The 26370-nt window shown below is 31.3% G+C and overlaps 1 protein-coding gene across 2 annotated transcripts in view; it reads right to left on the bottom strand.

Moving 5' to 3' along the window:
* The window catches only part of CWC22 (CWC22 spliceosome associated protein homolog), a 49685-nt gene that overhangs the window by 2463 nt on the left and 20852 nt on the right, over window positions 1–26370 (bottom strand). For both annotated transcript variants that reach the window (XM_023529059.1, XM_011356670.2), the window contains 15 exons: window positions 26071–26316; window positions 22958–23086; window positions 21290–21458; window positions 20846–20899; window positions 18768–18903; window positions 18469–18675; window positions 18312–18374; window positions 14444–14545; window positions 13009–13090; window positions 10066–10126; window positions 6566–6643; window positions 5721–5873; window positions 3971–4098; window positions 2418–2519; window positions 2105–2325 (listed from right to left, as the gene is read on the bottom strand). In XM_023529059.1, coding sequence (XP_023384827.1) covers window positions 2105–2325; window positions 2418–2519; window positions 3971–4098; window positions 5721–5873; window positions 6566–6643; window positions 10066–10126; window positions 13009–13090; window positions 14444–14545; window positions 18312–18374; window positions 18469–18675; window positions 18768–18903; window positions 20846–20899; window positions 21290–21458; window positions 22958–23086; window positions 26071–26316 — 1931 coding nt within the window. The remainder of the gene's footprint in view (window positions 1–2104; window positions 2326–2417; window positions 2520–3970; window positions 4099–5720; window positions 5874–6565; window positions 6644–10065; window positions 10127–13008; window positions 13091–14443; window positions 14546–18311; window positions 18375–18468; window positions 18676–18767; window positions 18904–20845; window positions 20900–21289; window positions 21459–22957; window positions 23087–26070; window positions 26317–26370) is intronic.

Genomic DNA, 26370 nt, shown 5'->3' with positions numbered 1-26370 from the left:
CTAAGCAGAAACCATCTGGCTCTGTGCTAAATCAATGTCTCTCTGACCCTACTCTACACCATTCTCAGTGCTTTGTTGACACTAAAACACAAGCCATGTAATAATATGCAGTCTCCTTACTCTCTGGTGTCTGCTTTACAATTTTCTAATTTGGGGGCAACTCATACTGCTTTTATGCTATTTAATATTTTATGAATAAAACTGAAAGCTATCTACTGAAATTGTATAATGAAGCAAATTAATTTTGAATCAGGAAGCTTTCTTATTGCTGCAATTCATGCTGTGTTATCATCTGTTCTCAAAACGGATATCATGAAATAGCAAATTCTTTAGAATTAAAAGAGGTGAATGTTAAATGAACAAAAGTTTGTATATTTCAATTCAAGAAGATTTCCTGTGAGCAAACTGAATCTTGCTTTAATAATATAAAACACTGAGAGTCCAAAATTCTGGCTGGCATAAGCCAAGGAATAAGAGTGAAAAGACCAGGCTTCCAACCTAAGGGTGTAGAGAAAAGTGCTCCTTCTATAATATGCATTAAAAAGGAAGACATGACATGCATTTTACACAATTAGACTTACACAATTAGACTATATTTTATTTAAAAAAAGAGAGAGAGAAAGAAAAAAGAAAAAAAAAAGACTAGAAGGGCCAAGATTCAAGAGAAGGCAGAACCACAGAGAGGTAAGCAGACACTGCAGCCACCCCCTCCCTGCGAGCATCTGCTGACTCGGGGCTGCCACTGAGGGATAGAGACCAGCAGAGCTCAGGCAGTCTTACAAGGCTAGAGAGACAGAATGGGATTAGTTTTTTGTAATAAGTATATGTATATATATATCTTTGACAAGAGATACATATCCAGAATACATTAAAAAACCCCTAGAAATAAATAGGACAAGTTAATTTTAAAAATGGGCAAAACTTGAATAGCTACTTAAGAAAATTTCAAATGGCCAATAATCTATAAAATGGTGTTCAACTTTATTAGTGATCAAGAAAATGCAAATTAAAACTGCAATGCAATACCTTTACACATTGACCAGAATGGCTAAAATGAAAAAAATGATCAATTAGAGTGCTAGTGAAGATAGGAGCCACGGGAACTCTCATGCATGGCTGAAAGGGGCGTAAACTAAAATAACCACTTGGAAAACTGTTTGGCAGTATCTACTAAAGCTAAATATACACACAACCTACAACCTAGTGATTCCACTTCTAGGTACATACTCAATAGAAATATATATATGTACATACATACATACAGACAGACATATATGTGTATAGTCACCAAAAGATATGTACAAGATATTCATAGGAACACTAATTATACATCTAAATTGCCACTGAATAAAAAGGATGTCAAATATACTGTGGTATACTCATGTAGCGGAAAACTATACAGCAAGAAGAATGAATGACTATTAACTAAAGGCAATAATATGAATGGATCTAACAAAATAATTTTGAAAGATAAGCTAGATATAAAAGAGTTCATAATATATAATTATAAAATTAAAAATAGGTAAAACTAACTTATGGAATGACAAATCACAAAGTGGCTGCCATGAGGCAGTGGATGGGAGGAGTGGCAGTATCTGGGAGAGGAAACAAGGACATCTGGGGTAGTGGTAATTCTTGTTCTGCGTGCTAGCTACATGGATGTGTTGTTCTCTTTATGAAAATTTATACAGCTGTATACTTCTGAGGTATGCACTGAATGTGTGATACATGTCAATAACTAACATAAAGTATCACTATTAAAAGTAAAAACTAAAATTTCTTTAAAATATCAACATCAAGAAAGCTCCTGTAAACTAGGTTATAGATATTATGAATGGTATTTCAGGTATCATTGAAATAAATATTTGCCAATGAAATATCTTCATTTCTATGAAGTTTTCCAAAAGTTAATCTTAGCATTGTAAATGTTTTAATTCACTTCAGACTGCAACAGTAATAGGTGATCATGTATATTAACTGTCGCTTTTAAACAATTACACTCTAAAATAAATAAAAAATCAAATTATTATTTCCCTCATTGTAAACATCGCCAGCAATATACTTGTTAGAAAAGAGCATGATCGATTATAAAGAGTTTCGATACCTGAGGCAGAGCTCTGACTGCTGGTAGATGAAGAATCACTCTCTTCGCTGGAAGATTCCGAACTGCTGCCACTGCTGTCCGAATCAGAGGCAGAGGAGTCAGACTCTGAAGAGGAGGACACGGAAGAGGAAGAAGAGGGGGAGGATTTATTTGGTTCAACATCTGGTTTCTGTGCCACAATGACCTTTGGTGTATTTTTGAGATGCTCACGTAATTCATCCCTAAATCAAAAATATAATGTTAGATTTTGCTTTGAAGGCAACTGTGAGATAATTTTGTAAGTTGAAAATAAAAGTCTGACAATAATCCTTACGTTAAACCTCCAAGACCTATAGAAGTAAAAAAGTTGATGGCAAACCGAGTGTTTCTGGGATTATCTCGGGGTAACAACCCTTCGAAGAATGGCTGTAGGGTTCTAAAAAAGAAAAAAAATGAATGAAAGAGAATGAATGGCTTAAAGATAAAAAAAGCAAAGTTCTTATAAAATTATTTTTCAGATTTTCTATGTATTAAGTCAATAAAATACAACCAAGTAAATGATTTATATAATTTATTAGGTTAGGCTACCTGCTATCTAAATGAAATGGGTAGGGTCATCATAATTTATTAAACTTGATTTCTATAATTATACAACAGAAGTTAAAAAAAAAGTTTTATATACATCTCATACACACTCAAAGGATGTATATGTAAACAATATATATGAACATATTTATCTATGTACATATGCATATATATGGTATATGAATATATATACAGGAAAGTAAAAAATACTCCAGAGGAGGGAGGAAAAGCAGTTAACAAAAATGAGAAATCATGAACAAAGACTGCATAAAATTATTTCTAGGGAGGGGAAAGAACAAAAAGCATTCACTATATAATGTGGTTTTGGACATGTGGTTTTTAGTGTCATGAAAAATTGTTCCATAGAAAAAGGTAACAAATAAGAAGAATGATTGAGTTTGCAGGATAAAATGAAATAGAGGTAAGGAGGCATAAATGAGCCAGTCCTGCTTAACAAGCTGGACAGTGTTGGTGTGGCTGAAGTGCTACTTACTGGAGAGAGCTCATTAAAGTTGAAAGAAACCCATTAAGTATATAAAGCCATGGGAAGTGGATGGAATAGAACAGACAGGGCATGTAGAACCTAAGACAGACTTTTGGTGATCACTGGAGAGAGGCAAGCTGAGGAAAAGACAGAGACTGAGAAGAGTAAGGCAGAGTGAGAAGAAAGTGAGAAGCCACAGTGAGCAATCGGTCAACTGCATAAGTGAGGCCAAGAAGTCAAAGAGCATGAGGACTGAGAAAGACTACTTGATTTGGCAGGCAGTCACCAAGACATTTGAAAGGATGATTTCAGTAGTGTGAATGGAATAGAAGCCAATGTGAGTGGCAACGGGAGATGTGAATAAATAGGAAATAAGAAAGCTGGAATAGAGATTACACAACAGTCCTAGAACAAGATCCTAGCTCAGTGTAATAATTTGAACAATTACATTACATATATCTGTATATATTCAAAACCGTCCATTGATAATAAAAAGCTAATTATCGTTCTAAGGTTCAAAATTAAGGTAAAAATGAAGATAAAACTGGAGAAGTCCAATGAGCATGCAAAAGTAATTTTCTGTGTTTTAACTAAATTAAAAGAGGCATCAATTCTGTGTTTTCTCTACTAAACTAAAAACCATCATCAAAAACTGCATGTTTTCCTGGGCCACGGAACATGGGATTCATTGTAGTAACTAACAAAGAAAGTCCTAGGGGCTTAACTCTTGTTTTTACAACTAAGGGTGGGCATGTCATTATAGTGAAAGAAAACATCTGAGGACAGTAAGAATAAAGAGTGCTTAATGATAAACTTACTCATCCTTTAATCTTGCATTAAGTTTAGGAAGACCCATGTATTCACATAGTTCTTGGAAAAATATTTTAACAAAAATTCTACTGGAGGACGTAGTGGTTTCTTCACTCAGCTTTATACATTCAAGAACCTGAAAATAAAATGAAAAAAGACAATTTAATTTTCTTCAAAAGATAAGACAAACTGACCATTATTTATAATTCTAAGTTGAAATTATGACTTAGTTTCATCTTCAATCAGAATTATCTATGAATATTTTCCCTGTTCTGATATGTATTATTTCTTGGCAAAATTTAAGACTAGTTCTCTCTGTGCTGATTTTCAAAATGTTAAGATGCTACAGAAATAAGAGTGCATTCTCTTTCTTGAGTAATGTGCTTTTTATAGCAGAAATAGAGTCTGTCTTGAGTATATAATGCTAAAGTAAAGATTACTAGTTCCTAAACTTCACTCATCAAAATGTGGGTGTATGCGGGTTTGGGGCAAAATGCCACTTAGAACATTAGGCTATAGTTCTGTATAGCACATATAATATACAATAAGGGTAGAGACAGAAAGAATATAGCTTGTTCTGAATACTAAGATTGAGGCTTTAAAAGTGAAACTCATGGAGACATGTTTTAGGGCAAATAAAAATAAAAGTAACCTCCAGTTGTTGAGTTAAATGTTCGAGGAGCCCATTTGCTTCAATTGTTTAAAACTTTAATTTCGTTTTCTCAGAGAGAGGAAAACAGAAGTAAAAAAATATGATCTGGCTCCTAGGTTAGCTTACAAAATGCCTATTATTGTGGCTGGACATACTTAGTACTTAAAATATTACAAAAATCTAGCCAATGTTATAGGCTCAATGATGTTGCTTCATTCTATCATTAAGTTATGGTATTCTACAATGTGATCCTCTTCTTTCTTTCCTCCTAAATGCAATTTCTTTCTTTCTTTTTAAATATCCCTTCAGCAACTTTACTCCTCTTATAACCTATCACTTTTTATTTTGTATTACTGCTATGAGCATATCTTACCTCTTCTCAAACAGTAAGCTTCTGGAAAGCAGGGACCGTATATAATTCACCTTGGATCCCCTGTATCTCTCTCAGTGACTGAGTATATAGTTGGTGGCTAAATAAATGATTGTTGAATGAACAGTAGTTTTACAATAAATGCCAGCTTAATGAATGCATTTCCAATTCCAATCCAGTGCACATCTCCTCATCGAGAATATCTTTCCTTGTTCTAAGTATGACTACAAGAATTCCTCCCCATCACTTACCCGAATTCTGCTAAAAAGAACACATCCTGCTAGGACAATCATTTCTCTCATGTCCTAACTAGAGGAAGCACTGACAGTTAGTCTCTCAGAAAACAAACAGTAACTCAGAGATGCATGAGCACCAAACAATTGGTGTATATTAATGAGTGTGCACAGGTGTTTGTAAACAAAAGAGAAAAATCTATATTATTTTTCCTGAAAATACTCATAGCCATCAGTATTAAAAAGTACTTTGATGTTTGGACTTTTAGTATTATCCAGAATGGTATTTTTTAAACTCACATGTTATTTACCTAGCTTTTGATCCCATGTTACATGAATATAACCTCAAAAATAGTCATTATAGTAAAAGTCATTATAGTAAAAACATTTCATTTTAAAGTACATTTCCTACATAGGAAAAGTATGGTCACATTACCTTAATACAAATTTGAGAATAACAGGAGATTAGAAAGGAAGTATAAACACTGACCCCATCTACTTACACTCCATGGAAGTGAATCAGTGTACAGAAGGTGAGCAAACATCTTAGCAACATTTCTCAATTTGTTTGTTTCCAAGCGATGGATGGTATCATATTGTTCTTTGAATATACTTTCAAAGGATTCCATGTATTCTTTCTTTAGCATGCAAAATCGCTAATAAATTAAAAAGATGAATGCCAATACCATTAAAAATTGAATATCAATACCATGATGAGCATATTAAATCCTTCTAAATTTACTGAATCAAAAATTAATAAATATTTTGCATATCATATCAATCTTTTTGTGATATATTATGGGATGCTCAAAAAATAAGTTAATATATATTATCCTTAGCTACCTGGGATTTATATGCTACAATAAAATTATACCGATCATAATTATACAAATTATACAAAATTATATAAATCACAGACACATACATTTGAATACTATACAAATACACTTCTCTGTGGGTCGAATTTGGATTTTAAAAATTATTTTAGCTCATGCTCTATTTGTGCTGCCTGAACATACGCCTGACTTCAGAAGCTGCATTCAGATTTTGAAAAGATAGCATTTAACTGTTCTCTTTGGGAAATTTTAACAAAGCATGTATAATTTCAGAAAGTTCTGGAAAAGTGATATGCAATAGTAAGGGGCTACAAAAATGAAGTGGGAAAGGCAGAAGGAGCAGAGAGTGAGAAACCACTCTGGGGAGAGGAAGAACAATTTTCTTTTAGCAAAGATATGTTATTATATTAGACCAGACCACAAAGCAGAGACATTAATTCGCAATATTTATGTTAAGAATTCCCTTTGTGATTCCATTAAAATCCAACAAGAAAAATGAGGCTGGAACTCACCCCAGCTAATAAGCCAAAAAATTTTTCATATGTCCTTTGTTGGGCACAGCAGTCAAGTATCATGTTGCAGAGTTCTTTCTATTTGAAAAAAAAATAACAGTAATGGTTCAAAATACAATGACTCCATGCTGTATGATATTTATCAATACGCTAGAGACAGCTTGAATTTTTAAATAAGGTTTTAAAAACACAAAACTTCCACAATTTTGTAAACTTTAGTTATTAATACAAAATTAAAAACTCAATTTATGCGAAGCCTAATTTTTAAAAGCCTTTGGTCTGGCTGACAGTTTCCATATATTGCTTATGCTAATTAGACTGATTATAAAATTCTAAATTCATATAAGTATGAACCACTTTAAGAAAACCTAGCATATGAAACAGATACATCAAGAAGAGACTGAATATACTGTATTCTAAAATAAATCTATACAGAATTCTTTTAAACACAAATCAATACATCTAACAATTCACTTATACACCTTCCAAAGATTTAAACTCAATTAATATATTTAGTTAGTATGAAAAGGCAGAACATGATGAATCTTTACAGAAGCATATAGGCACAGCTTTCAATGTTAACTTAAATGACCCTCTGATTGATAACACACACACACACACACACACACACACACACACACACACACACACACAAAAGAACAAGGAAAAAAACCCTCTGTGAATGAGTTTTCTAGCCTCACGTTATGCATATAGATATGCCTATAGCTGGATCTATACAAATAAATAAAATCCTTCCACAACTGCTAGAATATATTGTCCAATCAGCTATTTATGTGTCTTGAAAACTCCTAAGTGAAAATTCTGTTAAACTAATAAATGCAAGAATAAAACCAGGATCAGGAAATATCATCACCATAAATGATTTATAATTAAAAAATATTATTTGTTAATTCTTAAAATAATCCTAATAAAATATGTGTTGATCGCAGTAGCAATTTCATAGATGAAGGAACTCAGGCAACATGGACAAATCAATGGAGACAAAATGAAAAAGACATAAATTCATTCTTTAACCACTGCTGCAGACTTGACTAAGTATCTTTTTTCTATAAAATACTTATCGAAAAGTTTAAAAATTTTTTCCAAATATAGTAACTATTTGATTTCTACAAATAAAAAGCCTATAAAATTACCATATATACTCGCAGTTCATTTTTACTTTTATTTAATTTACCCTTATATTTTCAATTAAGGATTTTGACATTTTTATCATATTTAATAACACAAGCTGTAACCTAAGTAAATATTGTAAATACTTTTAAAAATTAGGTCAATGTGTATTTACTGAATATCTGTATGTGCAAAGGAGAGGAAGGGGACACTGGAGAAGCACAGAACAGACACTCTAAAACTATGCTGTCCAGAATGGTAGCCTGTAGTGACATGTAGCTATTTAAACTGAAATTATTTAATATTATATAGTTAAAACTTTAGTTCCTCAGTCACAGTGGCCATATTTTAAGTACTTAAAAGCCATATGTGACTAGTGACTACTGTACTGGACAGAGCAGAATATGAATATTTCCATCACTGCAGAAAGTTCTATTGAACAGCACTGTTCTAGAAGCTGATAAAACAATCTACTCAAAGGATTTACTTCACAATGCAGGATTATTTTTAGATGTCCTTATACTGCTAGATTATTATTTTTTTAAGACTAGTCACAAGTTACCTCAATTAAATGTTTATAAATGTATAAGTTCTGAAAAGAAGCACTTTGTCGAGATTTAATATAGTATCAAAACTTAAAATGAGGCTTTTCTGATTTCTATCTATATTAATTTGATATATTAAAATGTATTTTCAGCTTCTCTACCAATGCTGTATTGTACAATAACGTAAGAGGTAATCAGGTTGCGAACAGTATAACATGCTAATATGCTGATAGCATTGCTAATAAAGTCAGCAATACCTACAGAACAAATTACTTTCTTCCCTAGACTAAATGCAATTACAAGAGTTATTCCCCATGGCTTATAATAATTAAATATTTTAACATTTTAATTAAATATTATAGCAGTTTTAGGACAGTCTTTTGAGTGCATGAAAATAGATGCACTAAACACTTTTGAAATGTTATTGAACAACTATCCTCTGGATTAATATTAATAAAAATTACAATGACTTAATTATATTCCTTAAATAATGTGACAAGATCATACAGCAGCAATTTCAGTTTCAATTATAATTTTAAAGGATAGTTCACTAATTTATTTCCTTCCAATGACATCGAGTGTACCTAGAGCACAAACAGGTACACTATTATTAATATACTAGTAAACAGACTTTAAGAGGAAGAAAATAATTTCTAAGTTTGAAAATAATTTCATAGTATGGAATTTCTTCTCAAAATTCCATACTATGGCATTTCAAGCATAAATCTACATTCTAAAACAAAGGTTGGCAAACATTTTCTGTAAAAGGCCAGAGAGTAAATATTTTAGGATTTAGAAGCCATATGGTTGTCTCTGTTACAACTAGTCAATTCTGCAGCTGGAGGGCAAAAAAGCAACCGTACACACCAATGGGCATGACTGTATTTCAATGAAACTTTATTTACGAAAAAGGGTAGTGGGCCTAGGCCACAATCCCTGTAACAGGTCATGTTTAAAGCTGTAAGACAAAGGACTTACACCTAATATTAACAGTTCAGATAGTCAAGATCTTTTAGAAGAATTAGAAATGAGAAAGCCTATATTAGACAGTGGCATCTGTGCTGGGTTAGCACATATAAGGCAGGGTGTGAAAAAAGAAGCCTGAAAAGCCTTGGCTCGGGTTCCAAAGATCTAAAATCTTGATGGGCAGTGAGCAACACACACGAGAACACAACTAGAAAAAAATAATCTATTCAATCTAGTCTTTATTATCCATGGCATAGAACCATAGAGTTCTATGATATTTTGCATAGTGAAGTATACTGAGTTTTAAGATTATGAGTCCGATAAGCTAGGAGGGGGCTAGTATGTATTTTATGGAATGCTAAATCCCTGACACTTTGCAGAGTGCCTAACTTATAGCATACACTGACTATACTTTGTTGAATTAGTTAATGAATGAAAAAAAGATACAGGTTCTTCTACATCTAATTAAAGCAATGTAATAACATAAATGATGATGTTTATAATTTTTACCACAAAAGAATACTTTAGTACATAAAGTAGATAGACCAGGTAATTCACTGAAGAACAAATTTCCTACTGTATTTAAGCCATAATTTGATTTATAGGCAACCACTAAGAAATTTATGTAAAGTGTGGTGATTCAGAGAGACTTCCTTCTTTCTTACATCCCATTCGAGCACTTGATTTAATTCATGGAAATGAGAAGCATATATGAAACACACCAGAACTCCTAAATTTTGAGTTATTTTAAATTTTAGAAAATCCACATTTAAATAATAAATATTATAGTTATTGTTTTAATTCATGAAAATTTTTATAACCAATATATTTCCTAGTAGAAAAAAAGTATTAACTTACTGTTTGGCTTTCAGGAAACTCCATTTTCAGCAATTTGTGAGCGCATTCTTCAAAATCTAAACTGTAAAGATAAAATGGTCACAATAGATTAAAAAACTTGCAGCATAGTTAAACTGTAGTATTCTTTTATATACAAGAATCTTACTTTAATAGTTGTTTTAAATATTTATTATAATTTCATATTATTATACTGTGTATATAAAAAAGACATAGCTCTTAACTCTACAAAGAATGAAGTACTTATACATATTATTATATGGATGAACCTTAAATTATGCTAAGTGAAAAGGTCAGACACAAAAGAGCACACACAATACGCCATTTATATAAAATGTTCAGAAGAGGCAAATCCAGAGACACAGAAAGTAGACTTAATTTTTATACAGTTAGTTATTTCTACTTCTCTCTGATCCAAGTCAGGAAGAGGTAAAAGATGCTCCAAGAGCCCAGCATGACATCTAGTGCTTAATCACCATTTATTACAAGTTATCTTGATTCATATCCAAACACAAGGCTTCAACATTAAAAAAAAAAAAACTAAGTATAAAAATAGCAATTAACCAAACTGACTTACAAGGAAAAAGTTTTGCTTTTTTACAATATTTATATAAATTGCATTTAAAATATCTTCAATGTTTCACCTAAGAGAATTATCAAACAATGTGAACTTGACTCAGGAATAATGCTAATATATCTGTACTTTCTGTAGAATGTGCTAACCTTCATTCTTTTGTTAACAGTAGTATAAAATAATCATCCACTGAAATATAAAGATTACAAATTTAGTTTAATAAGTTCATCTGTATTCCTCAGCTTCTGTTAATTACTGGATTTCATAAGCGCAACAGGGTAATAACTCAGGATGATACAATCTAATAAAATTAAAAAATTATAATAAAATTTTAAAAATTTATTTCGGGAAAAAACTTTATACCAGGTAGTATTAAGCAATATCTAGCATTAAAATATTAAACTATAGTTGATAAACTTCAATAATACAGCAATACCAAAATGTATTTAAAAAGATCTGACATTTTATTTTCTAAAGCATTATTTCTAAAATCTGCCTATTTATCCAGTTAAGATAACACCTCTGGCATGGTACTATATAGGTTATGTAGTTTTTTCCCCACTTAACATTATATCAGATCACTTGTCTACATCAATAACAATGTTCCATTAACCTAATTTTCCATAGTGGCATAAATTGGACATTTTGATTATTTGTGTTGAACAATAAAATTGTCTCCTGTTTTTTCTTTTTGCATTGAAATATTCTGTATATAATTCTCTGCCAATATGTGTGTTTTTTTTTTTAAAGAAATATAATAATGAAAAAAGCAGGTCAAATGGAATGGGCACTGAGCCCTTAAATTCATGTTACCAAAATGCTTGCCATAGTCTATTAATAAGTGTATCTCAGTGAAATAATCATTAGTACTGAGTACTGTTGCTTTAATAAAATTAACCACTTCAGCTATTTTAATGACTGATAGCACTTATTTGTCTAGAGTGATATGTCTGATAACTAATACATTTTTTGTTTTATAATCCATTACATGAACCTCCCAACCATATCCTTTAAATACATTTCTATCAAAGTCTTTGTGTTTCTTTCCTAAAATATATATGAGCTTTTAAAGTATACTAACCTTTGTCATATATAAATTTTTTACTAGGCATTTAGAGGCTCAGAACTCTACAAATACCAACACATAAGGCAGAAGCTACTGCTACTACAATTGGTGCCATTATATAATAATGGCTTGTCACTTGTCTCTTAATGCTTTAATTTTTCAAGTCTTTTGTGTGATTCAGAGATCATTAAGGTTAGGTCAATTTTTTAAAAAGTTGCTTTTAAGCAATTATTAAAAGAGCTCCATGGTAAGTCTTCAAAGTTAATGTTTACAGCAATATTAAAACAATGAATCTGCTGTTTATTAACTCATTACTGTTGAATTTCTTAAAAAGGAAAAATGAAAGGTCAAACTAGGAATAGTTATCCTAACAAAAATTTTTCATCTTCAAGTTTTCATGAAAAAAATCGAATAGTTTTTTCTCTCATGTGAAAGGCAAAGCAATAGGATAAACTAAAAAATTTCTGACCAATATCTGCTGTTTAACATTTCTTTTGGAAGATGAACCTAAGCCAAAAAGTTTTCAGACAGACTGAAAACAAGATGACTCCTCTACTGATGAATCATTATTGCTATTACATCATACTAAATGGAAATATACAAAAACTAGTAACAAAGCAAAAAAAGCCAAACAAGGAAACATTCCTCCTCCAGTATAAAATGTAAACACCGTGCCCACTAAATCGGTAAGTTGATTTACATATAAAATAATAGAATCACTAAGCATTTAACATTTTTATTTATTTTTCTTCAAAACTCGACTCACAGCCTTCAAAGGGAATAGGTTTTGTTTTCATGAGATGATAGTTCTTGCTTAATATTATCTCAAAGGGTTCTAAAAACTTTCCTAAGCCTAATTTCTATTTCTATCTGCACAACAAATTAATGTCTGAAAGTTAACATAACTGTACTTCACTACTTAGAACCAGAATTAAAAAACAAATTAGAAAAAATATATACTAAATTTCTATTACAAATTAAAAACTGTACTAGCTCTGTAATATAGAGCTGTTTTCAAGATTTCATTAATGATATCTAACTATAAGAAATATAGCTAAAAAAAGAAAAAAGAACCATTTAATTATGTTAACACAGACCTTTCAAATTTAAGTAAAGACAATTTGCTATTAAAGCAAAGAACCAGCAATAGGAATCTATCAGCTTGGGTTTGGAATAGAGATAGAGAGGCAGGTAGTTTGAGAATTCCTGAAATGGTATCAATTTTCCTGTCATCAGATTCTACAAATACCTATCTCCTTGCCCATTTGCTATCAAAAATAAGAATCAACTGAACAAATAATCTTACCTTGACTGAATAGCAAGATAAATTGTACGACGAAATGAGACTAGATTAATTTCGGTCTTGTCATGAATAGTCACTTTTTGTCCTGAAATTAAACATAACAAAATTAGGAAATTATAAAAATAAATGTGAAGAACTGAAAATTTCTATATAATAATTTTCTAAATACACTTAGAATCTATGACTTTAATAATAACGATATTCTTTTCTACAGTGTAAATTAGTATTTGTAGAATTCTAAGTAACTATTTCAAATCTTTTGCCATATCTAAGAGTATTTAATAAGTTAGTATATATAATATAGCTCAAAGAAGTCCTGAACCAAGCCAGATTTTGTGTCACTTGCTCATTTAGATACTATAAAATGCTGCACTCATGCTGTTGTTTGATAAACCATTATTTCTAGAGTTCCAAACAGTATCTTGATAATTTGGAAGAACTATAACTTATAGGTAGAAAAACAGTTTCAGAGAACACTGGATTATCATGACAGGTTAATGGGTCCAATATAAATATGTGTATTTGTCAAAATTGTCTCATATCTAATACATGAAACTTTTCCTTACAAATATTTAATCAGTTTTTTGAACAGTATTTTCACATAAAACAAAGAAATTCTAAAGTAAAATGTAGCACATAGTTAGAAGACGTTTTAAAGGAAGACATTGGAAAAAAATTAAGCTTATTTTTATAAAATATATTATAAAGAGCAATTATACTCTAAGACAGAACTAAAATACATTATGCCCTAAAAGGGAAAGATATACCTTTAATAATTTCAAATATATAAGACAGAACTAAAATACATTCTGCCCTAAAAGGGAAAAATATACTTTTAATAATTCTGAATATGTAATACAAGTAAGTAGCAACCACTGTATACATGTTCTGATGTTTGAACTGAAACTCAACCAAAGCACTTAGCTAATTTTTCTGTAAAATATAATGTAATCAAAGTTGAGGAGGAAGAACATCATGCCTGCTCCTGTACAAATATAGCTTTTGGCCTCCCTACTCTATTTCGCCAAAATGAACAGCAAATATCTAGTCATTCTCATCTGTCACATTAATGCCAGGGTTACATAAATTACACATACTCAACATGAATGTACCTTTTTCACAGTTTATAATCAAAGGCATAAAATGTCAAATTAAAATTATGCTGATGTCAAAAATGAATTTCCTTGTTTAATACTTTTAGAGCAAAGATTTTCAACCTTGGCAATACTGACATTTTGGGCTGGATAATACTTTGTTGTCGGGGACAGTTTGGTGACTTGTAAGATGTTAACAGCATTCCTACCCTTCACCCACTAGATCCCAGTAGCAATCCGCCCAATGCCCACAGACTGAGAACCACTGTTTTAAAGAATTACACTGGAATTAATTTAATTTCAGAGTATTTACAGTATTATTTTAAAATAAGCCATACTTTTACCTTCTTCATCTTCTTCTCCCTCTTCCTCTTCTTCCTCCTCCTCTTCACTACTTCCAGCGTCTTGGTCTGTGTTTGAGTCACTATCTCCTTCATCAAGAATTTCTAAAAGAACAAAGTAAGTTTAGGAAAATATTAACAATCAAGTGATACACACACAACTCATTCTGAGAAGATAATTCTCAGTTCACTGAAATCCATAATGGTGTAACAGTCTGTCAACCAACAAGATCACACAGGCCTTGTGTTATTGCCTAGGTGGTCAGGGAGCATTATAATTAACTAGATTAGAGAGAGCCATATGTATCATTCTTCTGCCAGACAGAAAGTGACCATGAAACAAGGAATGAAATGGAGAAAGTAGATGAAAATTTTCCAAAAGAGCAAAAGCAGTGGAAAAATAAACTTGGAATACAAACTAGCATATTAGAGTCAAAATATTCTTAGTTCATCATCAAAAAGAAAGCAGTCTATTACAAAAAGCCAAGGCTAGATATAGAAAACAAGAATTTAGGAGGCTAAGAATTAAGAACATTTTATGAAAGACAAAGAAAAGAGAAGAAATAATTACGTAATTTAGCATTCACTTAAACAAATACCAAAAAAATTTTTAAATACCAATACCAATGAAATTTTTATTAAAACATACATCTATTCAATAGAACATTATAACCAATCCAAAGACTTGCTATATTTAAAACAGAAGCCAAAATTTAAAAGCCTTTAAGAAAATTAGTTAAATGAGCACTTCATTGGATTATTACTTCTTAAAATGCAACTCCCATTCAGAGACTAAATAAGGATAGTCATCATGTTAATATAATCAAATAATAAAACCTGAAATTATATTTTGTCCAATGGTATGTGCTCCATTAACCTGGCCAACACTTCACTTTTTCATTTCTATTATAACCAAAGAGTTTTACTAAAAAGTTTTGGGGCCAATTCACTTTCAGGAAATTCTAATTTCTTTATCTATACAAAGCAGTACAAATCGGGAGCCACATACAATATTTAATGTTAGCAGAGAACTTCATGTTATGAAGAATAAATCATTTTAGAAAAACAGAGTTGTCATTCAGCCCTTATCTGACATACAAACCTCCTCAAGAATATTTCTAACACATGTGACTTCACGAAATAATCTGAAGTGTCTAGTTTATTATTACATAACATGGTTTAGACAGACTTTTAAAAGAGGAAACTATTTAGTATTCAGTACTTGGAAGACAGGCATTCCTGCTGTTTTCCCAAATGCCATAAGACCTAAAACACAAGAACACCTGAGTCACTCTAAGGTGCTAATTACTAAAGCTGTGCCCACTTCCTGCTGTGGCCATTTTTTTAATGCCAGGTCTAGAAGAATATTTAATGGAAGAATGAAGGTCAAATGAATTGTCTAGTCGTTTACATCATCCTGTCCTCATCTGTCTACAATCTACTTATTAAAATCACTTAGGCAGTGACAATTGGGTTTTATTGAATGGATAAAGCAGTAGTTTCTTTTCTTTTCTTTTTTTTTCCAGTAGAAAAGACAAGTTTTATTAAAAGGGAAAGTACACTTCCGGAAGTGGAAGTGGGCCTGAGCAAGAGAATCGTGGCTCAAAAGGCCTAAAGCAGTGGTTTCAAAGTATGGTCTGTGAGTTCCTGGGGGGATCGCTGACACTTGTCAGGTGATCTGTAAGGTTTAAACTATTTTCATAATAATACTAAGACGTGACCTGCCTTTTCACTGTGCTGACATCTGCAATGATGGTCCAAAAGAATGGAAGTTAAAACTGCTGCAACCTGAGCACAAATCAAAGCATCAAACTGCAGTAGCAGTCATGTTCTTCACTGCCACATGCTTGTGGTAGGGGGAAAAAGCCATTTTCACTTAAGAATGTCCTTAAAGGAGCAGAAAATTATTAATTTTAGTAAATCTCAACCCTTGAGATCTGAGTAATAAAACATGAAGTTCATATACAGGACTTCTGTTAAAGACAGATAAACAATGATGATGGTTATGTCAAGGAAAAACACTGCAATCATTTGAGTTCCAAGATGAATCAGCTATTTTTTTTCATTTTTATTTGAAAAAATGGTTGACAACCTACAGTTATTAGATATTTGGCACAAATCTACTCAAATATATATAAAGTAAGACTGTTGCATAACTAACTTTATTTGCCACCATGATAAAATTAGAGTTTTCAAGAGAAAATTAGAATTTTGGAAAACTTGTATCCATCCTTGTATGATAGCTTCCTAATACTTAGTCTTTTCTGACAAGAAGGTGGTAATGTTAATAAATGTGATTTCTTGATATTATGTTAATGTGTTAATTTAATTTCTTTATTACTCCAATCAAAACAATCTATTGTGACAGATTGAAATCAGAAACAATGAGAATCCAACTGTTTCCTATTAAGCCAGTCATTAAACTGTACAAAATATATAAAACATGTCATTCTTCTAAATTTGTTTTATAGTTACTCATAAAAATATCTAACATGCTAACATGTACAAGGTTTGTTATTGTTATTTTAATATAATATATTCTCAGTTTTAATTTCTAATAAAGTAAATGTTAATAGATATAACCCATAAAGACAAAAACTCTTTGGAGTCCTCAATAATATTCAATAGTATAAAGGGAGCTCAAGACCAAAGAGTTTAAGAAGGGCTGTGATAAAGAAAAGTGCTATTTTCCTGGCAGTGGCCAACTGACCATGACCCTAAAGAAATAAAATTGCCAAGTTAAAAAAAAATCATACGAAGTATAATAAAAGTTCCATAAAATCATTTAACATGTTTTAGCAGACTAGGAGAAGTTCATGAGAAAAGATGAAAAAGGGTCTAAGGGGTTCTCCATGATTAGAAACTAATTTAGTTTCTGGCCGCCGTTGTACTGAAATGCCCCTAGGAAATCAGGATGTAAGAGGAGACACTAATTTATTGTACCAGATTTTTAGGATAACATATAGAAATAGATTCTTACACCTTTACTTTCCACTTCAACTTTCTACTTCCAAGTATGATGAAAGCACAGAGTACAGGCAGTGACAGAGTTCTAAGTCTCTGCTTTCTTCTTAGGAGTTTTTAGAGCAGTTAAGTTCTCCAGTAAAATCACAATGCAAGGAAATAAATCCATAGTTATTACATAATTATAACATGTATATATATACTTATTATATAAATATATCAGCAGCTCTGAATATTAGCTTTAGAAAAAAAATACAAATGTGAAAAAAACAGTATCGATGTCTAAACACTTGCTCGCAGTGAAAAAAAGCACTTTATTTATCCTTACATTAACAAGGAACATTTACTCTTACATCAAACAAACAAGTAACTTGTTCCAGGTCACTTAGCTATTAATGGTAAAGACAAAATACAAACCAAAGTCTGTCTAAAGTATATTAATGGTGTACAAATAAAAATCAATTTATTAAGCACTGATATCATATCTAGCACTGTGACTGATGTTATCAGAAAGCTATCAATCTGCACACAAGAAATAATAAAGTATAACGCTTTATAATAAAGTACAGCACTTAATTGAATATTAAACTGGATGGCATTTAAAGCAGTAATTCTTAGGCAGTAGTGAAGTTAAATAAAGGCTGCTAATAATACGTGAATATTTCTTAAGAGGGATAAGACTTAAAGGCTGCATAATTTACACACAGGGAAAAAGAAGAGAGACAATTATGTAAATAATTTAGAATGAAGTAATAGCATGGATAAGCACGAGACCGCAAAATAATGCATGAGGAAACAGTGAGAACAGCTTCAAGAACAGAGATTTCTACCTTTCTATCAGTATTATATAACTACAAAAATTGCTCCTTTTTATCCAAAATAAATTATTTTATAAAATTCTACATACCCTTCTTAATAGCTTTGTACTTCTCTTCATTTTCCATAAAATTAGGATCCATCTTGAAAACATCTTAAAAAAAAAAAACAAATTAAAAGTTAAGTGTTTATTTTCTACATTTACATGTGTTGGTGCCCCGTTCCCCAAACCCCACCTCTTGACTTACTAAGAACATCTTCTGGATTATAGTCATCCTCTAGAGGGAGCATATGTGTGAACTGATCATCTTCTTCCACTAAGTCGAGCCCTTCTAGGATAACAGGGTGGTCCTTGAATCCATCCTTCCGTACAGCGAACATCACTTCAATCATATACTGAACTCTTTTGTCAATTTCAGACTCATGGAGAATATTTCGAAGGCGTTCAAATATAGCTAAACAGAAAAAAAAAAAGACAATAAAATAAGCAATAAATATTCTAATCCTTAAACAAAAACTCAATATGAAACCTAGGATATATATTTACCATTTATTCCTCTTGGTGACACTTGTGTTAATTTGAGGCCACATTCCTTGAGGAAACCAATAGCTACTTCAACGCTATCATCTGTTGGTCTTTCCAGGAGCAAAGTGAGCATCTCTAAGCATAAAACTTCGTGTGCCTTGAACAGAATAGACATATGGAATAGAGAAAATATTTTTACATATATTAATCTATCATTGGTAATTTTAAGTCAATATATCTAGTTTTTGTAGTGACAATATTATACATGTGATGAGCAGTTTTATTATCATGTATATAGAAATACATACATAGGATATGATTATTCTTTCACTTTCATTATGTACCTATAAAATATTTCCAAATAATTGTTCCAAAATCTAAATTACACTGAATACAACTATTTGACTTATTTCCAGAAGAAATATTCTTCATATATGTTATATATAGGAAATATACATTATCTATAGGAAATACAACTAAACTTAAAATAAAAGTTAAAAATCATGTACTAATTTTTAACCTGAGATATTTTCATAATTACTATATAAAGAATAGTGATTCTCCACAACCACAAATCTTCATATTCATTTTCCAATTCATTCTATAAACAACTGTTAGATAGCAAATAGCTCTTAAGATACATGAATAATAATTTCATCAGCAACTATATTAGTTTCTGGTACGCAATGACAGTTTTGAATATATCCTCTATTTTTTTTTTTTTTTACTCAAACTACACTGGCCATGTTCAAAAATACTTACAATGCCAGGTAAAGTGGGAATAAAATTCTATCGAGAAGTTTTACTGTGAAAAGAAAAAGAACTAGAAAGCATGGTCAAAACACCATACATATGCTGTTCTAAAGTCACACTTATTTGAGATATAGAGAAAAAAAGTCTAAATCTCAACTCAGGAAATTATCTTCTTTACACTGACCATACCAAAAATACACACTATGTTTTTCTTTTTTCTTTTTTTTTGGGGGTCGGGGGGTGGGGTGGGATTGTCAAACAGTCTTGTCAGTAACAAAAAAATAATGCCCTGTACCACAGTTGGAAAGAGCTAAAATATTTACCACTTTAACTGTTTTTGTGGTAATGCCTAAAGTATCTCCCATATAAGTAAAATATACATTCAAAAACTGAAATATATTATCTGTGCTGTTACTGACATGCAAAATAAATTTCTATAATTTTAAGCAGCAAGTTATTGTAATAATATGACTACGTTAAAATCTAAAAAGTTTCTAAGAGTAAACACTGGAAAGAATTTCATGTACGAAAGAATTAAAATATTATTTAATGTTAGAGAATTAGGATTAAGCGTGACTTTGAAATTTTCCTTATATAATTAAATATGATAATATATATCTGAAGGATACCTTTGAGCATGAACAAGTACAATTTTACTATTTTCAAGTTTAACCAGAAGCTGAATCAAAACTCTCAGTGAATGAATACAAAACACAAAAACTGAAAAAGATAAAATTATTTGCATTTAAAACTGATTAAAATTATTTAATCTATAATATATGTTATAAACTGATGCTATGAATATATGACAAAAATACCATGTAGTTGCAGAGAACAGGATTTTTTTGTTTTGTTTTTTAATTCTCCCCTCCACTTCCACTCATGACCTATAGGCGGGGTATCTCCTCCCACGTGCTCGTGACGCACACCCGGTGCCTGGCACACCCGGGATATGGATTGTGGCTCCGCTGAGGCACGAACCCAGGACCTTCTGCGTGTAAAGCAGACATGCTAACCACTACACTATGGAGCCACCCCAGAGAACAGGTTTGTTTGTTTTTCTTTTTTTTTTACCAGACATTAGGTTGTCATGAACACCAGGTACAGGGAAAAAGCATGGAGGAGATACCAACTTTATTGCTTTACAAAAACAAATTACTTTCTCAGAAGAAATAATCTGTAATTAAGTGACCATGTACAGAATTAATATCAATTTGATATTATTTAAGATGCTTTTCCCAACGACTATAAAATCAAAACAAAAATAGAGATGTATGGACTGAAGTGCATCAAGCCTGTGGTCTAATGTCATGGAAAGGCATCAAGTTTTGAAGATAATTACTTACCACATTTTGGTTAATAAGATGTGCCACAAATTTTGAAGCAGTGAGACAAAGTTGCTGAAAAGTGAAGGAAGAGACAAAGTTAATCTATAAACTAAAACAAATTTTTATTTACCAGTGAAATCTACAGATTACTAACACATTCTATTTAAAATATGTAACACACAAGGATAATTTTTATGTTATAAGAAAGTTAAAAGATAAAAACTAATACATGTAAAAGGGTGCCAATTCTGGCTAAACAGTTATAATTCTACAGTTATAGCTATCATTTTTGTGGCTCATCATTCGTGGGCAGGAATATTTACTAGAACAAAAGAGTTATCAAATATACAGTTAAAAAAATAATGTTTATGTAGAAATCACTACTGCTCACTATTATTGATATTGGTTTATTATTCTGTCCTTGTGTGCATGCCAGTCTACTTATAAGCTCATAACATATACCTTATCATTTCTTCGATAGCCTTTTCGAAAATTAAGAATTAATCTCTTGAGGATTAATTCTCCGATTTGTGGAAATTTTGAGTTGATAATTGCCACTAATGCTGCATACACATGGGTGAAGATTGGAGATGCACTTTGTGCTTGCAAAACAGATCTGGACAGCAGGCCTCTGTTGAAAAAGGAAAAAAAAAGGAGTTGACAATAATCACCAATTTATTAGAAGAAAAAAACCTCATTTAAAACTGAATAATATTACTTCTCCACAAATATTCATAAAAGCTAAACCAGGACTAAATTTATACCACTTTATCTAGGAGAAGAGTTTGTCTTTACTAATAAATAAAAATTGCTTCTGAAAAAACATTCAATTTGTGATTTTGTATAACAGATTTTACTACAATTTTTTCTTCAAATTTTTTCTCTGAATATAATTCCTCTTTTCCTATTTCTGTTTGTTATATCTAGTAATAAAATTTTAAACTTCTTAGGAATAATTTTAAACTTCTTAGGAAAATAGTGAAGGAAAAAAGGGTCTGCTTCAAAAGGACTACATTTAGACAATGTAAAATTTCCAGTACTGGTCTATTATTTTACATAAAATTTAATATGTGATTAAAAACGAATTTGGGTGGTTTCTACCTTTTAGCCTATTTTCAGTAAAATAAAAAGATGTGGAATACTCCTATTAAAAATAAAGACACAATTAAAGCACTGCAAAAATAATTCTAAAACAAAGACAGAAAAATAAAAGATTGTACTTCTCATTTTGAAATGGCATGTTTCTGCATGCTTTTGATAAGGGGAGAGATGCAAACTCGGCTAATTTAATAGTTATTTTCAGCAGTGTAATGACACATATTGGATTGCCAAAAGGCAGGAAAACAATGTCTTAACAGTTATCAGGTTTGGGTATGACAACTGAATCATTAAAACAGAAAATGAGATAAGAACACAGCTAATAAATTTTAAGATCTTAAATAACCTATATAACATTTCTTAGTCTGCTTCTTTCTGAGTAAAACAGAAGAGCTCTACCTATTTTTGAGAACATTGGCTGCCTCTTGGTCAACTTTCTATATCTTCACAACATGCTACACATTACCTTATATCCCCAATGTTTTTTGAGATGAGGAGTCAAGATCATGTGAGATGACATGGGAAAATAGCCTTCAGATTTTAAAATAAAAAATAGAATGAATATAGAATATTTCTATTTCCTGATCCTTTTAAATATCTCCGACTACTAAACACCACACAGAAAATGCTAGGTCATTCTCTTCTGCTTTTCTAAAGTTTCTTGCTGATCTTTCTCACTTCTTTCACATTCTCAATTTGCTTTCATTAGAAATTAAAATGCTTTGAGGCAGCACATATATATAATATTCATTATTCCTTATGAGTTTAAATTATTTACAATATTCAGTAAATGAATGAATGTGCAAAAATCATTAGATGAATCAAACCTCAAAAAGCAAAAATTCTACACAACTTCTAACAGTGAAGTACAAGTTATTTGTTAATAGCTTACATTTTTATAAGAACTGCATTTTAAATATTCTCAACTACCTTTGAAATAAAGTAGCATAATAAATCGATAATTACTGTTCATGTAGATACTATGTTCCTTTGAAAAACTAAAATACTACAAATAAAATAGCTGATACTTACCTGCCTCTAACTATATTTTCTTGAAGAAGTTCTTGAATAATAATGCCTATATTAGAAATGTTGACTTTGTTGATAAGACCATTGATTGATTTCTTTAGGGCTTCCCAGCTCATCCTCTGGTATGCTAAGCTAAAAAGAATAGATTTTAATAAAGAATAAAACTTAGTCAACAATCACAATAAAGTTATCCTGGGAACATAAAAACTTAGATACTTTATTATTAACATTATTTTCACAAAATGACCCCAAAAGGGTGTATATACTGACTACATAAACACATGGATTATATACTAAACTATGTTTGATTTTATGTAAATATGATGCTTATGTACAGTCTGCTTTTCTTTAACAACATAAGATTACTAAGAATATGTAAGGATAATCTTTCGCTCTTTCATCCATGTATGTTGCAATTAACATCTATTAGAGTCAATAGATGCTTATTTTACATTATAACACTTCATTTACTTACACGTATCTTCAAAAACATATTTTAAAATAAAAGCTATTATTTATTTTAAATTACAATATGAAATACCCACATGTAAGCCATAAAAAGGGAATTATTATGTCACTTCTAGTAAAAGCATGATAGACAAAATTAAATGTTTTAAACTAAAGAAATGGTAATAATGACAGGAAAAGGGAAAGTCATATGAAATCATGAGACTGTTCTAAGTATTTTAAAGAACACCTGTACATTTAGGCAGTAATCCCACAGCTATACTAGGTGAATGCTAGATGACTATACTGTTTTTTAATTTAGATCTAGGGTAAATTCTTTAGCCTAATTGGGTTTCTTCAGGTTGAATGTGATATTATCTAAGTCCTTTTAAAGGTCTAAAATTCTATGGTTTTTATAATTATTTTTTCTGTGGAATGATTTCAGTTTCAGGAAGTCTTAAATTATTTTTTCTTACATACACCTCTCTTGGGATAATATATACAAATGCATAGGATTACAAAGGATAATAATCATACTGAAATATAGTTTTCAAAACATGAAAAGAACAAAAGTTTAATATAGTATACTCTGTGATTCTTAACCCATTAAATAACAAGAAGTGGTGGAAGGCCTATTAACTACTTTCTAGGTATCGTGGCCATAAAAAATTATGAATATTTGCAATAAATAGTCCTTTAATACTATGGTCTGTTGCCAACATTCCCAACAGAAAGAAATGCCAAATTTTAGTTAGAGATTAGTAAGAATAAAGATGCATTTTTTTCCCCCATTCATGTTCATGGATTGCCTGAATTCTATCCATGGACTTCTGGAGCGATATACTAAGGGGTGGTGAGTACAGTCTGCCCAAGTAGGGAGGAGTATTTTATCACTGACAGTGTCTTCAGCAAACATAGAGGATAAAAAGCAGACTGAACTGTAGTTAATTTTATTATTGCTATAGATGATGTACCCCCTTACTGCCTGCATCTGAGGTAGAACACTCCACGCCCCCGAACCCAACGCCCTGGTGTGCTGCTATTTCAAGAGAAATAAGATTTATGGCTTAATAACTAGCCTGATCAATAAGATGTTACTAATAAAAAAATCACAGCTTCTCCTATTAAGTTTTGATCAAAAGGCTATATAAAGTACTACTGTACTTCCTAATTAGGAAGCCTACAATTCACCTGATTAAGTATCTACTGAAAGCGATGACTATCGACTTCTTTTAGAGACTTGCATTTCTCTGTCCCCTTTACAATCTATAATAGACTTCAAAGTCATAAATAAAATTATCTTCTAGGAATCTGCTTAAAATTTCGTATACTGCTGACTGCCTACTTTATAAGGAAATAAAACTTGGATTAATAACAATGTTTCTGGCCTTTTACAATTAGGATTACTTTGGATTAAACTGGAGAAATTAAATACTTCTCATTAATGCTGCCTTCTGCAAGAGCTAAATGCCTACATGATTATGTAGCTCCCACTAACCACACAAGCCATCTCCAAATCCCTTGTCAACATAACACTCTAAACATCACTACCAAGTGCTGGAATACGATACATAAAAAGAAACTTAATTATTAGTTTAATTTTAATGTCATCTAATGTCCCTTTCTAGCTCATAAATATTTTATTTTAGATCTTTACACTTTATTTTATATAAATGACATTCTGCTTCAAATCTACTTTTGAAACAAATTTACATTTCATTTACATAAGGTTCTCAAGTATCTTCGAGTTGCTATTGAAATATCCATGAAAGATGTAGGAACACTCGTGACTCATGCAGAATCTGTTTTTCTTAATATAGCAACCTTCTATCCCAATCTTTTTACTAACTACCTGATAACTGAGTGACCATTTCAGTGGTGAACCATACTTTTCATAGATACTGTCTCATTCTAGTAGAGAAAGGGGTCCCAATTATTTTGAAAAGGAAAGAAAAGGTATTTTGGGTATGAATTTTGATTGCCTTAGTGTAGCAAAAAAATTATAGTTTAAGCTGTTACTGTCTAAGAAAAGGAAAGAAAAGAAAAAATTGTCATGTAAGTTTCACAGATTAGTACAGGGGTTTGCAAACTATACCCATGAGCCAAATGCAGCCCACAGCCTGCCGTGGTAAATAAACTTTATTGGAATACAGCTACTTATCTGTTTACATATTACTATCTATGACTGTATTCACATTATAATATTGGAATCAAGTACCTGCAACAGAGACAGAATAATGTACAAAGCATAAAATACTTACTGTCTGGCCTTTCATAGAAAAAGTATGCCACCTCCTGGTTTGGTACAACCAGAAAGATTCTTTTAGGTCTAAAATATCAACAGTACTCTTGATTATTCATGAAAAATAGACACTACTAATAGGCAGGCATCATGCAACTATGAAAGGAATAGTATAAAAAGTGATCTTTCCTCAAACTTTTAAATTCAAAAATGCAAAGAAATAAAGAAGTTATGAGCTAATGTCAAGGCAAATAGTATGCAAAGCTTCAATGGAGCTTATAGAGTAAAGGAGGAGAGAAGTCTAATTTGAGGTCTCTATCACTGTGGACTAATGTAAATTCTCAACAGCTAAGGTTAATTAGACCATAGTTGATTATTTTTTCAATGAGGACATCATTGCCTTATATACTTAGTAATATCAACATACCTGTTTTTATCTGTAATCTGTTCTTGCATCATCCTAAGCTTTGCAGGAGGAATATATGCTCCACCAGTGCGCGTAAGGAGAGGATCCAGCTCATCTTTCTTCTTTTTTGCAGTAGGTTCATCCTGAGCAGAGGAACTCTGGGTTACAGATGGTTCTGGGCTTCTTCTCCCAGGAGATGGGGATTTCCGGGACCTTTTCCTATCCACATCTCTTTCTCTTTCTCTGCGTTTTTCTCGGTCCCTACTCCTGCAATATTAAATTTTTGAAAATGAAGAAAAGATAATATAAAATACATTCTTA

This window comes from Pteropus vampyrus, unplaced genomic scaffold, assembly GCF_000151845.1.
Source record: "Pteropus vampyrus isolate Shadow unplaced genomic scaffold, Pvam_2.0 Scaffold2, whole genome shotgun sequence".
In the NCBI taxonomy this organism is placed as follows: Eukaryota; Metazoa; Chordata; class Mammalia; order Chiroptera; family Pteropodidae; genus Pteropus; species Pteropus vampyrus.
This window is presented reverse-complemented; position numbering and strand designations above follow the sequence as displayed.